Below are 14,393 nucleotides of genomic sequence, written 5' to 3'. Positions count from 1 at the left end.
TTTAAGGCAGACCATTGACATGTCTGCTGAATTGCTATCTATCACAGGAAACATGAACTTATTTGTTTTTATGACAGTAGGCATGAATGACTTGGAATTTTTATTATCAATTGTGGTGACCTTGCAAAGTTTGACTTATTTTTCTATCAATAAGAAAATCATAGAAATACAGCTGCAATCGAAGTACGATTATTTATAATTTAGTCTCATTATACCATATTCTACGTATATTTGGTATTTGATATCTTTACGATGTTCAAAGAGCATAACATTTTTCCAACTTCACACCTCGTGTTATCTCCATATTGCATACAGCACAGATGGAAGATTAGACCTAAGGGACACCCAAGAAAGCTTTTTAAATAATTATTCAATTAGTATTGTTTTCCTAAACAGTAACTAAATGTTTTCTTGTACACTGGCAAGTATCTGTTTTCAAGATCGTTTATCGCAGGAAAATGAGTTATAGGGAAACATGATATTCCATTGTTCAAGTTGAATTTTGCAAGATTTTATTTATACCGATTAAAGAGATTTACTACGATTTTTAAAAGAAATTTTGTATGGCTATTGTGATTTATTTTTTGTTTAGTTAATCATTTTCACTTGCTGTACGAGTGTGTTTGGTATTCCCCAATGCATTTCCGTGTTTATTCAACGTTTCGTCGACCTCCCAAGTAGCCATGGATACTTAGACACGCTTCGTGGCCCGCGACCTTGATAATATTCCTCGGCCGTAAAGGTCTTCTACCCGCGTCTCATTTATTATTCTAATTCCCCATTAACACAGATATGCCGCTTTTGTGCTATCGAGTTATCGCCGAGTACGCGTGAAACTTGCACGAATGAATCTCAACACTTTCTTTTATATTATCACGGTCGTATATTATCGGCGTGACTTTTATCTGAGCTTCTGCAAGTTTCGTTATCAAAAGTTATAAGAAATATCTAAGCGATGTATAATGAAAATTGAAAAAATAAAAATTGTATGCATGAGGATAAACAATTTTGCAAATTTTGTCTTGCTTTATAAAGTGCTTCGTTTTCTTGTAGTGAAGTTTGTTGTAAGTTTTATTAGATAAACGGAGATTCGTAATAGATCCTTATAATGCTCGTGACACCAAATACGCGAAAAGGTGTGAAAGTGTCACTGAATTACGAACCAATGATACATGATTTCACGTAATCACATTGATAAGAACTTACGTCCTGTATATCAAGTATATTCGATATATTCATTAATCATAACTCTGCAATCTTAAGTGGAACACGTAAGTTCCCCATGCATCACTATTATATAATTTGGAATTTAAGATTCACGTAGCAAAGATTTATGTAACACAAGTATAGATGCAAGGAGATGCATTTATAACGGAGTAAATAAATGATAAAAAAAAATTTCAAATGTTTTTCTCTAACCAAATAATCATACTTGCTAGTCTCGAATAAAGAAATCCATGCACCAAGATCAATCGAAATTTTATAGATATATGATATAATATATGTATTCTAATATGACACGATGACAATTATATGAAATTGGTTGATAACTATATAAAAATCAATTACTGGAAAAAATTATAAAATTAAAACATTTTTAAGCATTTGAAAAAAGGTTGATTAATACAGCTTTTCTAAGGATCCACACGAGTGTTTCAAATAATGATTTTATTATTTCAATTTAAATTAAGGATTTCTGAAATAAAATTGTAAATTACTGCTGGGCTTTACTGTATCTGGGTAATGTTGTAATAGCTGGAATTTGAAATGTCAAAAGATCGGAAAGCGAGTACTGTGGACTGGGTTCCCGTGTAATTTGCAAAATTCAAAATTCACATGAGAGCCAACGAATAAGCTCTAACATTAATTCGTATACATAATTTAATGTTTGCATAATTACACACGACTTTGCATTCTGCTGCCAATTCTGCAAAATATTACTGCCGTATCATTGTCCAACTTGTGAAAAAGATTACCCACAAGTATTAAGGTCTTTTCTTGTCAGTGATAAATTAGTTTAAATCTAATAAAGAATTTTAATCGATGCTAGTAGTTTTTTACAATTACGAGAATCAAAGTTATTTTTGGCGCGACCATATTAGAGGGAATACATCTTCTAATTACAGTACCATATATGATGGCGAAGAAGATTATGGAGTACCTCGATACGAAGTAAGACCTAATGCATATGCTCCAATTATAATTAATTCAAAGTTGTCCTAAATAAAAGTGATAGTTAAATAAGAAAATAAAAATTTACTTGGGATTAAAGAAAAAAAAACATTATATGATATTTACAAATAATATTTTAATACTCTCTCCATTACTATAGAACAATGTAGGAGATCTATTTTGGCATTCCAATTTGGTAATTTAACCTGCTAACTCAAATCACATTTATGAAAATGGGACAGATTAACCTAATTTATAAAATTAATATATTGTTTGTGTGGAGAAATAGATGAATTCCTATTCGAGTTTTGGCAGGAAACCAAGTTGAGCAAACTCTTAAGGAATTCTTTTATCAATGAATACCTTCATTAAGCTCATTCATTATTGAATTTAATGGTCTTCTGAATAACAGATATGGATTATGCAATATTATCACGAGGTGTAATAAAATCACACGATGAAGACGTATATCCAGCATGTGAACGGCTTGTAAAGAAACTGGTATTGACATCTTGAATATTATCGAGGAAAATCGTGAGATAATCTCAAAGCGGCGATGTTTGGCTATAAAAATACGTGGAAGTGAAATCAGCAACTGGCTGATTCAGTAATCGAATGCACAATTCTTTGCAAGCACTGGGGTAATGCAAAAAATTCGTTGGAATCGTTGGATCGATGAAGGCAACAATTGCACTAAGGTTTTACCATAAACAGGTAGAAAATCACGCAATGGTTCCCCATGGAATTTTAGATATTAGAAAATAGAATGGAAGCTTCTTTGTAACGCAAACTCTTTTATGGGGAGAAAAATAAGACTGCTAAATGTCATTTGTCGATGAAATGAGATTCTTCTCTTATCTCTATTATCAAGTAATAAATCTTCAGTAGCTTTCATATCAGATCAGCAAAACTTCTATTTTACAATGAGTTGCTCAAGGTGCACGTATACACTTTACACGTTCCTGGAAAAATAGAAAATTAAAGTAGGGTAGACTAAAAAGAGAGAGAAAGAGAGAGAGAGAGATTGAGTGTGTTAACCTAGACCCAAATGACAAAATGTAGGCCATTCTTAACGTATCTTCAGTCTAATCACTATCATCGAGGAGCCCATGAAAACCGTGTAGAGAAGGCTGCATTTTTTGGTACCACTGCATCTCGCAGTTTTCTCGTGGACCCACGAGACCATTCGAAGTTGTGAATGACAGGACTGACGAACAATTCTAGTTGCGCAAATAACTTGCAACTGCAAATCGCATACGATAATCGCGCGTAAGCACATCGTCTAGCTACGAATTTATGTAACCTTCTTGGTACGCGGTGAACAATCTGAAATGACTAATTATAGTAATGAGAAGGAAAGGGAAAGGCAATGTGTAGTAACGACGCGTGTGCTCGTCTCCTTTTGCCAAGCACTGGGGACTTAAGTAACACGCGTCGCCTTTTGCTATTATATATATATATAGAAAACGCCGCGTACTTCTTGCAAAGGTGTTTCCTTTATTTCACGTATAAAATATACATAATGGCATCCCACGTAGGAGTCTCTAACCATTGTTATAAAAAATATGTATCATTATAATCATACCGGGCTTTGCTTAATCATAAGATGATAATATTGAGCGGGATTTATAGTATCGCTTGGATTTTCTCGTGTTAAAATCTCGCCTTTTCGCAGGCGAATACATAACTCGTATTTTCGTTGATCTTTCTGTTCCAATATAAGCCAACTCTTAGTCCTACCCTAATAGACTAATTTCATAAATATTATTCTATAGAAATATTCAGTTCTCTTGTCACTTCAATTTGTAATAGCTTTTTTTTCTCGACTTTATCAGTTGATTTCAGTTTCCATTAGGGTAGATTTTGTAAATTCTTGTTAAAATGGAAATCCAAACAGTACTAGCTCCCAATAAGCTTATTAAAGGTAAAGGTATTTTCTGGTAACGTCTGGTAACTTCTGTTTGTCTATTAAAGCTGAATAAATAAATACATCGCGTAGTAATACTTGCTGGCTGCATCCGTCGACGTGTTTACCATTTTCGGCGACTCGGATGCAGAGAATTCTAGCCAAGCGATCATTAGTTGCAGCTAATAATTTAGCTGGAGAACTTGGACTGCGTTTTATACGACAATCAACAGTGTTTCTGATTCGAATAGCGTAACACTAGCCATTGCAAGAGGCAATTACTGTTCTCAATTTACATACTGTGTATATTCTTATCGATAAAAAGTAAACTATAACGAAATTTACCCAAATTTAACCTAAAATTAATGATTTCTCGTATAATCATCTCTGTCAACTTTACTCATGATCTTCGAAATTTTATTTATAATTACGGATGAGAAAATATTTATATGTTATAAATATTGTCTGAGACGTATTTAGTGAATTTTCATTTGAATCTTTTAAAGATTTGGGCTAATCGTGTATAAGTTTACTTTGTACATATGACAAATTTATAAGATTATCCATAGATAAATGGAAAGAGAGTTTAATTAGATCATATCACTTAGCTTTAGTAGGTAAGAAGGCTCATTATTTACACTTAAGGTCCAGCGCCAGTAACGGTGGGAGACGTTGCTGGTGATTGGCTATGATGATTAGATGAAGAGTCGGTTTAGACAATTATCCAGCTCGCGGTGGTAAATATTCACGGTCCGGTTTTGAAGGACCTTGCGACGGGAATTGAGTATCTCCAGGTCTTGAACTAGGGAAAGATGGCCCACTAGGTCTTCCACTTGGATATCCTCCTGGTCCGCCACCTGGTTGTTGTCCTGGGCCTTGTGGCCTTCCTGGATAGCCACTAGGGCCTTGAGGTCCTTGTGGTCCACCTGGTCCACTTGGCCCACCTGGTCCTGGATAACCTCCCGGTCCTTGCGGTCCACCTGGTTCACTTGGTCCTGGATAGCCTCCCGGTCCTTGTGGTCCACCTGGTCCTGGATATCCTCCTGGTCCTTGTGGTCCACCTGGTCCTGGATATCCTCCCGGTCCTTGAGGTCCACTTGGTCCTGGATAGCCTCCCGGTCCTTGTGGTCCACCTGGTCCTGGATATCCACCAGGTCCTTGTGGTCCCTGTGGGCCGCTAGGATAACCACCAGGTCCTTGTGGTCCTTGCGGTCCCTGCGGACCACTTGGGTATCCTCCTGGTCCCTGTGGTCCACTTGGGAATCCTCCTGGTCCTTGAGGCCCTTGTGGGCCACTTGGGAATCCTCCTGGTCCTGACGGACCAATAGGCCCTTGTGAACCTGGACTTCCCATGATCGAGTAGTCATACAGATTTTCGTTCAGATAGAAATAACTTGGCGCGGAATTACAATCAAATTGATTCCACCATACACAGACAAAATATTGTTGATGGAATATGGTTCCGTTGGGACAAAGGAAGTCGTAGGTCTTATTATTGGCACAGATATGGAAGACTTGGCATTGGGCTTCAACATCCGCGTAGTATCCAGGGAATTGTTGAGCGTCACAGCGGAAGCCAGTTTCAGGAATATCAGCATAGATTGGGTAATCACGTCCTGGTTCTCCTGGGATGGCTGAATAATCACCATCGTCGTAATTCCCATCATCTCCACCATGTCCACCTTGACCATCCTGGCCAGGGAATCCACCTTGTCCACCAGGGAATCCACCTGAACCTTGTGGACCACTAGGTCCTACAGGACCACTTGGACCTTGCGGGCCTTGTCCTGGATATCCACCCGGTCCCTGCGGTCCTTGTCCACCAGAAGGATAGCCTCCAGATGGTCCCTGCGGCCCACTTGGACCTTGCGGGCCTTGTCCTGGATATCCACCCGGTCCCTGCGGTCCTTGTCCACCAGAAGGATAGCCTCCAGATGGTCCCTGCGGCCCACTAGGTCCTTGTCCAGGATAACCTCCACTGGGTCCTTGACCCGGATAACCTCCACTCGGTCCTTGACCTGGGAAACCTCCGCTTGGTCCTCCCGAAGGATAACCGCCCGAGGGTCCTTGAGGACCCTGTCCACCAGGTCTCTGACCAGGGCCTGGATATCCACCACTTGGCCCTCCACTTGGATATCCACCGGAAGGTCCTTGTCCAGGTCTTTGACCTCCACTGGGATAACCTCCAGGTCCCTGAGGTCCTTGTCCTCCGGAAGGATAGCTGCCAGGTCCTTGAGGCCCCGAGGGATAGCCAGGCTGCTGGCCTCCAGGGCGTCCACTCGGGTAACCTCCTGGCCCTTGTGGTTGGCCATTAGTACTTTGCCCGGGAAACCCACCAGAGGGTCCTTGGCCTCCTGGCCTCCCGCTTGGATATCCGCCTCCGGGTTGGCCTCCTGGTGCTGGGTAGCCACCACCTGGACGTCCGCCTGGGCCGCTAGGTCCACCTGGTGCACTACCGGGTCGTTCGCCACTCGGAAAGGGAATCGAGGGTCTTCCACTGGGATATCCTTCGGAAGGTTCTTGGCCTCCTTGTGGACCAGATGGAAAACTTGGACGTCCTCCTGGCGCAGGACCAGATGGGAAACCACCTGGTCCACTAGGACCTTGGGGACCTGATGGGTAGCCGCCGGGTCCACTGGGACCTTGAGGACCTGATGGATAGCCCCCGGGTCCACTTGGGCCTTGAGGACCTGATGGATAACCACCGGGTCCACTGGGTCCACTGGGTCCACTGGGTCCTTGGGGACCTGATGGATAACCTCCTGGCCGACTAGGACCTTGCGGACCTGATGGATAGCCCCCTGGACGACCACCAGGTGCGGGTCCTGAGGGATATCCACCAGGACCACTGGGTCCACTAGGTCCGCTCGGTCCACTAGGCCCACTAGGATATCCCCCTCCCGGTTTTTGGCCACCCGGTGGCTCTAGTGGATTTTGTGGTCGAGGATAATCATAACCTTCTTGCCCCTACATAAAAAAGAAACACGATTAAGTCTACAAAAATAAATACCACCATTAAAAATATATAGTACTGGTTTAGTAAGCAGTATTTTATTATTTACGTTAGAAAGGCATAATTATTAAAGAAGTTACCCCCTCTTGTTAAGTAATATGAAGCAAATACGAAGGCTAAAATAGTCATAAAGCATCATCATTTTCGTAATCGTAATTTTCTCTCTGTTAATACTGCCTTTGGTCTTTGACCTTTCCACATCCGCGGTTCTTCCTGTATAATATAAATTGACATTTAGAAGAAAATCACACGAACCAATTAACGATTAAGCTGGGGTTTTAATACGTCGACAAGTACAGCTTCGTTCTACACAATACAAACCGCGTGACCATTCTACATTGGCATTAAGCACGAATTGCTACAGGGATTTATGTGCTTTAATCCAACGCGCCCATGAAAAGTACGCGAAGCAGTTACTTTATTTCCAGCTAGTCTTAGTCATTGAATCTACCGCTGAGATTACGTCATGAAGAGTTGTGATCGGCCGATAGATGAGCTAGGATCTTGCGCAAGTGAAAATAGAGTTTTGCGAGAGGAACTCGCTATTCGCATGAGACTTCGTGTCATCCATATCAAATACACTCTTAACGGTGTAGCTATTCTTCTGTTAAGAGTTCTTGGGAAATACCGAGACTGTTATAATTATGGTCACCATTTAACCAGATGCTATCTTACGCTCCAGCCGTATTACCCTGATGCTCCGACTCTTATAGAAGATTATCTGATGCCTTTGATAAATCACGGTGGGTGTGTTAATAAGATAATAGCGAAATTATTTGCGCTGCCAGGATTGAAAATAATAACTATGCTAGCGATAGGATCTTGTAGGGTAAATCAATTGTGATTGGTACTTCGTATCCAATATCCTGTTATACTTTACTAAAAATAAAAACGCATACGTACCAAAGTTGTGCGGCTGATAGCCAACAAGGCTGAAACAAAATATTGAAATTAAATGAAAATTCCAGCGAGTTGACTGTTGAAATTCGGACGACACAAATTATCTTTTAGACATAGTTTCTTTGTTTGTAAAATATCTGAAAGTTTAAAGTCGTATTTGAAACCGTTAACGATTGGTTATAGCTATGACAGTATTCGTAAAGGGAAAATTTAGGATGATTATCGGAGCGTTTTAAACCGGGAAGTAGTTACGGGGGAATATCGTTGAATGTGTTGAAGGCAGGAGCGTTTCACGCTAATCTCGTACGGCCTTAGAGAGAATTCTCGCATCGCTGTTCACAACTGACTCGCGTGTTCTGCCTCATAGCTCTATACATCGTTGCGAAAACACGCGGTAATCTCGCGTGTACACGCGTGTGCTGAACGTTCAGAAACCTCTGTAGCTTCTTCCAAGTTTCTTCCCTTCTCGACCCCCACCCCCTTCTGACTCCTCTCTATCAAGAAGTCGGCATTCATGCCCCTTCTACGCCTTACCACTCTTCTCCACATTTAAACCTTACCAGATTTACCATTCGACCATTTTCTAGAAATAGATTAAAAGAATCAAAATATTTTCTTCTAAATTCAAAAAAGTTCCAGTTCTAATTTAATTTGCTTATAAGTCGAAGCCATCTTTTCTCTCTTTCAATTGGTGAGAAATCAACGCGCGTCATATTCTCAAATCTATTCCTCTCCTTCTTTTTCATCTTAATGTACTCGACAATGCTGCTAATTAATTAAGCGGGAAGTTATGTCAGAGAGATTTTTCAAACCATTTCTTTCGTGTGAGATTCGCACGAAACGAATAACCTGTGTGCGAGCTTTGCTTCTTGTCTCTTTGTAGCTTGTGTTGTTATTGCTTTAATCCTTGTAATTATATTGTATCGAATTAAATCTGTAATAGTGCTATTTACATATATATACTATTACTTTTATTTCATGGCAGGGATAATCCGTAGTATCGATAAATGTTGAGGCGACCGTAATTAAACGTACCTTGAGAGAGTAATTGTCAAGGAATGGGCAATCAACCCTAGAGGGTTTTAACGGGTACTTATGGAGTCTCTGCTCTCTGGGCTTCAATCTTGTAACAATGGCAGAGAAGATCGAGAAACGCGTTCGAGGTTCGCGTGATCTCGAAAGATCATCTGGAAAAGATAGCCTCTTGTTTCACGTACCAGAGGATTCTCAATTCTTTCATTCCATTTGCACGATCGAAAATGTATATTTTTTCGAAAAAACAAATACTGGCCTTAATGAAAATTTTACCTAAAAAATTATTTCCTAACTTCGTCCTAATTTTATAAGTCTCGTGTTAATTTCATATTTGAATTTTTGTATTTGCAAAAATCGAAGAAGATCGAGCTGTTTTTGCATACACTTGACCTTTATCCCGGATGATCTTAAGCGTAAAGAATGGCCCCGTAAAATGTAAAAGTCTGGCAAACGAACAATGCGGTCTGGTTCGTGTGGGGGGGCTTATCTTTTATTTATTTTAATTAGAGGAAGTTACGAAAATTATAGACCTTGCGGAATTTTCGAAATCTTTAGGTGGCAAAAGTGAATTTGTTTTTTTCTTTCGATACTTCACTATATTGAACGCTTTAAATATATATAAACGAACATTTTCTACGTACTTTCTGAGGAAAATAAAATTACCTAGTTACTTTTTGTTAACAATATTGTGTTTTAAGTAGCTTATTCTAAAAAATATCAGTGTGTTTCGGCCTACCGAAGACACATGTTATTTGCGTCAGGATAAAAATTGACACTTAATGTTTTTGCCTAATATATTAATCAGAGCGTTGATTGCAACTCAAGTAATCAAAGAGATCGGATGTCAATAATTCGATCGGTACTGATAGAAGAAAATTATGAAAGGGAAGCAGCGCGGTCCTTTTCGCAATATCCTAGAAAGTTTTCATCTCAAAAATTCGGATGAAGGTTAAGCTAGGTATATCTACCCAATCCCATTATGATGCGCTTAACTTTGAGCACAATGGCATTTCTTTCTCATAGAATGTAATCTCTACGTTTCCTAGTTCTATGGTGCAATTGTGGCAAGAAATTTGTGCTCTACACGTCTTTGTTTGAAAATCGTCCAAATTTCTATACAGTCTAGATTGAGCAATAATATGAGGCTGAAGTTTCAGCCGAAGAGTTTTCTCGCACTTACCTATGCCTAACAAACATAGCCTCATGTTTGTTTGGTGGTACCGTCTTTTACGCGCAAACCTGTGAAAAAAGATACAATCGTTTATCGCGAATCTTAATCGACTCCATTCTCTACCAATTTTGCAATTTTACTTGTATCTTCGCTCTTTACTATTTTGCATTTCAACTTCTCGCGAGTCTAAAAATTCACAATTCTTGCAATTAATCTCAATTTCTAGCTTCCCGTGAATATTGATTATTGGAAACAAATATAGTAATCAAAAAGCATGGTATAAAGTTTTAAGAAAAAAAAAGCACGTGATTAAAGTGATTACGAAGATCCCTATGTGATCGTAATAAAATAAGTTTTTGTTTGTTTTGTAAAATTTCACGAATATATCTGATTAATATTCCTATGCTGCAAGGACGTCTTTCAGCAGATGGTTTCACCGTTTAACCGGAGAGTAACAATTACCTTTGCACTTTCCACGATCGCTATAAGCAGCATTCACTCTATGGAGATTGCAAAATTCATTGACAGTGTCGCCAAACTCAACAATCAACTTATTAAAACTTGACGACTCTCCAAGCAACTATTATCCGTACTTCTGTTCAAAACTAAATAATCTTTCGAACAATTAACACAGTCTGAATGAAATTAAATTTTATCGTTCGAATAATAAAAATTGTTATTACTAGAGCACCACGAAATAAGAAGTTTAAATTAGTACAAGTGATGAATGAATACATACGATAGTCTCGAGAAACCACTACAGGTGTCCTAATTTGCAAACAAAAAAGGTTCCAGGAAGTAATCCCTTAGAAGCACTGATAAAACAAAAAGATGATACGATACAAAGGGGATGAAAAATTGTGATCACTGGGAGAATCCAAGAGTTGAAATGCATAGGTAGTAGTAGAGGCAAAGGTAGTAGGGGGTTGAATGATAAGGGGCTGATGAAGGTGGTGAAGAACTCACCCAGCCGATCCCACGAGTAAACACACCGGGAAGCAGGTAAGTCAGAAAGGTGACTGATGGTGGAGGTGTCTTTCTGATCATATATAGCCTGGTTAGCACCCTGAATGCAGATCCTCCCCCACCACATCACCAGGGATGCTTGCTCATCCTTCGTACTCTTTTGGCCACACAGCCTCCCTTGCTCCCCTCTTCAAGACCACAGAGTACTAGCAAAGACACTTTCCATCCTTTCCCCTCTTTCTCTCCCCTCGACTCCACGTCTCGACATCTGATCACCTTCCATCCCCCTCCTCCTTTTCCTCCTCCTGCCATCCCTCTCCAACAATCGCTCCTATCCTCCTTCACTAATCATCATTCCTCAGTTGTCTGTAGCATCCCTTCTTCAACCTCGAATTACGTCGCATCGTTCTATCTCTGTCCTTTCTTCTTTTCTTCCAAGTATCCAACGTGCCATCCTCCTAACCACCTCCAACGACCTCCAGCCCATCCACCACCATCGCCATCTCGGATTTCCCTTCCCCTACCCTTCGACTTGACGAATTCACACAGTGTACTTTGCCCCTACTCCGCTTTCCATCCTCCGCTAGACCCACTGGATCTTTTCATCCTTTTCCCGACACTTACACTGACCTCTGTACCCCCACCCCTATCTTTTGAGACCACCACAGGTGAATAAGTGCGTCGATCGAATAATTCTGTCTCTTTTTCATCGATCTCGACCATTCTTGGCCTCTCCCACTATTCCAACCAACATAGATCTCGTCACCTCCCTCCGAAGCCCTACCATAAAGTGTTGAAATCCCTATATATCTGATACTATGCACTTACCATCCACTCCATATCCATAATAAAGTATTTTCTCACTTTTCTCTCATTTCCATACCGAGGACCAAATGATCGTTTGTGTCCATTTTGAACGAAAGTGTCCAGATCCATCACAGTTGACTTTGTTATTGTGTACTAACTCGGTTTGAAATTACAGTCTTTTCACATGCTCGTAAAAACCTATTCTGCTACTCACCAGGGTCATCCAAATCCCATTAGAGTGCCTCAGTTTTGCTCATCTGCCATGTGGCAAACATCCCCTTCATCTTCAAGAACGTTACATCATTCGTTGCACATTGAGTCTTCGGTATACGAATTCCTCTTTTTAGTATATTCCTCTGCATTTTTTATCTCGTCTAATGAGTATCATCTTTCCGTCAAACAGGATTCTTAGCATCGATTGGGAAGCTCATTTGTCCAATGGGGGGCCTACGGTCTCAGAGAGTGGGTTTTGGTTCCCCTTTCCGCTACCAGTGATGCGCGTGCAATGCAGCGAGTATAGAGCGTTAGAGCGCGTCCTCTTCCATCGGAGTGGTTCAGAGAGATCGAGGAGGAAGAGGAGGAAAAGGAGGAGGATGTGGTGGAGGTGGGGATGATGTGCCATCCGCGAGAGACGAGAAACGACCTCACGACGACGTAAGTGACCCGGGGGTGGGGAGGGGGTTGGCGGCCAGGTATCTACGGGGGATCCAGAGATGAGCACCTCGTGGGAGGCCACGCTCAGTGAAAGTGAAATACTGCAAGTGGAGTAACGTCTTGGAATGGCCGCGTATTCCACGATGCTCTACCTCCACGAGAGCATCGACAGCCACGAGGAAGCCGAACGCTCACGGATAACCCTCAGCTTCCGACATTATCCATCAGATATCCCAGATTCAACGTGGTTTCCCTTTAGTTCGCCTAATCTAGTTTTCATCCCAACTCCCAGACACGCTACACCGCTCCTTATTTTCGTTTTGGTTACGTTTTGCCCCTCCGAGCAAACCAACTTCCTCTCTGCAGACACCAGTAACCCAGGCGATGGCATAAACGATGAAAACGCTCTTTGTCGGATCAACGAATATCATTTTCGCGTGATATACGGTTTGACCATTTATTTTATCGTTAATAGATAGTTATAAGAAGCAGATTTTTTGTATGGATAAATAATGCTTTGAAACACACACATGCCAACACTTATACACGTTTATGTTTTTCGTCATTCTTTTATCGTTAGCAGTTGAAATTGTGGAAACGAATCGATCATCTTTATGGCTGGAAATCATGAGTATAATTACTACTCTCATTCGGCCTATTTCTATTCTTCATTAACCCTTGTCATTGACGGTTTGCCACGCTCCTGTTATACACAATTTCAGGCGGTACTTATTCGGCTATAAAATAGACTATCAATTACGTCTATCTAGCCTCTCGTGTTTTTAATAGCAACCTCTTTAGCGCGATTCTTCCTCGGCTGTAAATCTTCGCGCATTTCTCTAAATCCTTGCGAAACGCCGGGAATTCAGTCATATCAGTCATTGGAATCTTCGGAGGATAAATCATAGCTTCCAATCGATTGACAAAATTAATGCAAGATTAATGTATATTGCAAAAGTTATTTGTTTAATTAATCTGGTCGAGGGGAAATAGGATTGAATCAGTATAATGGTTTTGATAATTTATAGAGTCACGAGCCAAAGTATGTATTGTTAATTAACTAGGTTTCCGATTATTCCAGAAATTATTTAACTCATGTGAATTTGCAGGATTGAATGATATAGAACGAAATGTGTACTGTGAATCAATCGAAATTCTCATTATTCCTGAAACTAAATCGACGAGTGTACTTCGTGATAAATAGGAGAGGAGTCTATTCACGGTGATTTGAAAAATAACATAGATTCTCTTTAATGGAGTATAAATAGGAGATAATTGGAACCCCCGTGATTAATCGAACAATAACATAGATAAAAATGCTTATCGTGCTTTAATTGGATTTAATACAATCGCTTGATTCCGCACGATTAATTAAGATCATCTACTCCCAACTCACGTTTCACCGACCTTTTTTACCGCGCAGAAGTTACAAACGAGGTTCGCGAAGTTAGCGTAATTCGATTAATTAATTGAATAAAATTAATTAAATCGGTAGGAGCTTGGCCGGCAGATTAGGAATGGGACAGACGAATTGCTCAAGCTCTTGCGAATAGCCCGGATCGTCCTTAAAATATCGCGTTTTACAAGTTTTTTCGTACAACGCGAAGAAGTTATTAAAGTGGATCGCGGAGTTAACGCCATTGGATTAATTAATATCATTAAAATCATTAGGCTTGTGTACGGTATGCACGACGTCGACTGCTCCCTGAAAGGAGCAAAAACTTTGCTTGGTGGGAAGAAGCGTTGCGAAAAGCATTATTAACGCCAGT

General features: G+C 40.3%; 1 protein-coding gene across 2 annotated transcripts; it reads right to left on the bottom strand.

The window, feature by feature from the left end:
- Positions 1-3,649: 3,649 nt before the first annotated feature.
- Positions 3,650-11,204, bottom strand: LOC136772373 (collagen alpha-1(I) chain-like). 2 transcript variants are annotated; one of them, XM_066725309.1, is made up of 5 exons: positions 11,164-11,199; positions 10,937-11,012; positions 10,207-10,265; positions 7,995-8,023; positions 3,650-7,045 (listed from the first exon to the last, which is right to left on the bottom strand). In XM_066725309.1, the coding sequence occupies exons 3-5, from the start codon at positions 10,229-10,231 to the stop codon at positions 4,799-4,801; spliced, it is 2,301 nt and encodes a 766-aa protein (XP_066581406.1). In that variant the 5' UTR covers positions 10,232-10,265; positions 10,937-11,012; positions 11,164-11,199; the 3' UTR covers positions 3,650-4,798. The 2 variants fall into 2 exon arrangements, with proteins under 2 accessions (XP_066581406.1, XP_066581407.1); XM_066725310.1 differs by lacking the exon at positions 10,937-11,012 and having other exon boundaries at positions 11,164-11,204.
- Positions 11,205-14,393: the final 3,189 nt, after the last annotated feature.

The sequence above is a fragment of the Prorops nasuta genome, unplaced genomic scaffold, assembly GCF_024137725.1.
Source record: "Prorops nasuta isolate Cenicafe-Biocafe unplaced genomic scaffold, Cenicafe_Pnas_1.2 PNAS00004, whole genome shotgun sequence".
Lineage (NCBI taxonomy): Eukaryota > Metazoa > Arthropoda > Insecta > Hymenoptera > Bethylidae > Prorops > Prorops nasuta.
Note: the sequence above shows the minus strand (reverse complement) of the source record. Positions and strands in the feature narration are given on the sequence as shown.

Excerpts from the sequence above, each read along its gene's own strand:
- LOC136772373 (XM_066725310.1), bottom strand. The coding sequence starts at position 10,231 with ATGAGGCTATGTTTGTTAGGCATAG. Across the intron at positions 8,024-10,206 it reads GCTATGTTTGTTAGGCATAG|CCTTGTTGGCTATCAGCCGC; the intron begins GTAAGTGCGAGA and ends ATTTTGTTTCAG. Across the intron at positions 7,046-7,994 it reads CTATCAGCCGCACAACTTTG|GGGCAAGAAGGTTATGATTA; the intron begins GTACGTATGCGT and ends TTTTTTATGTAG.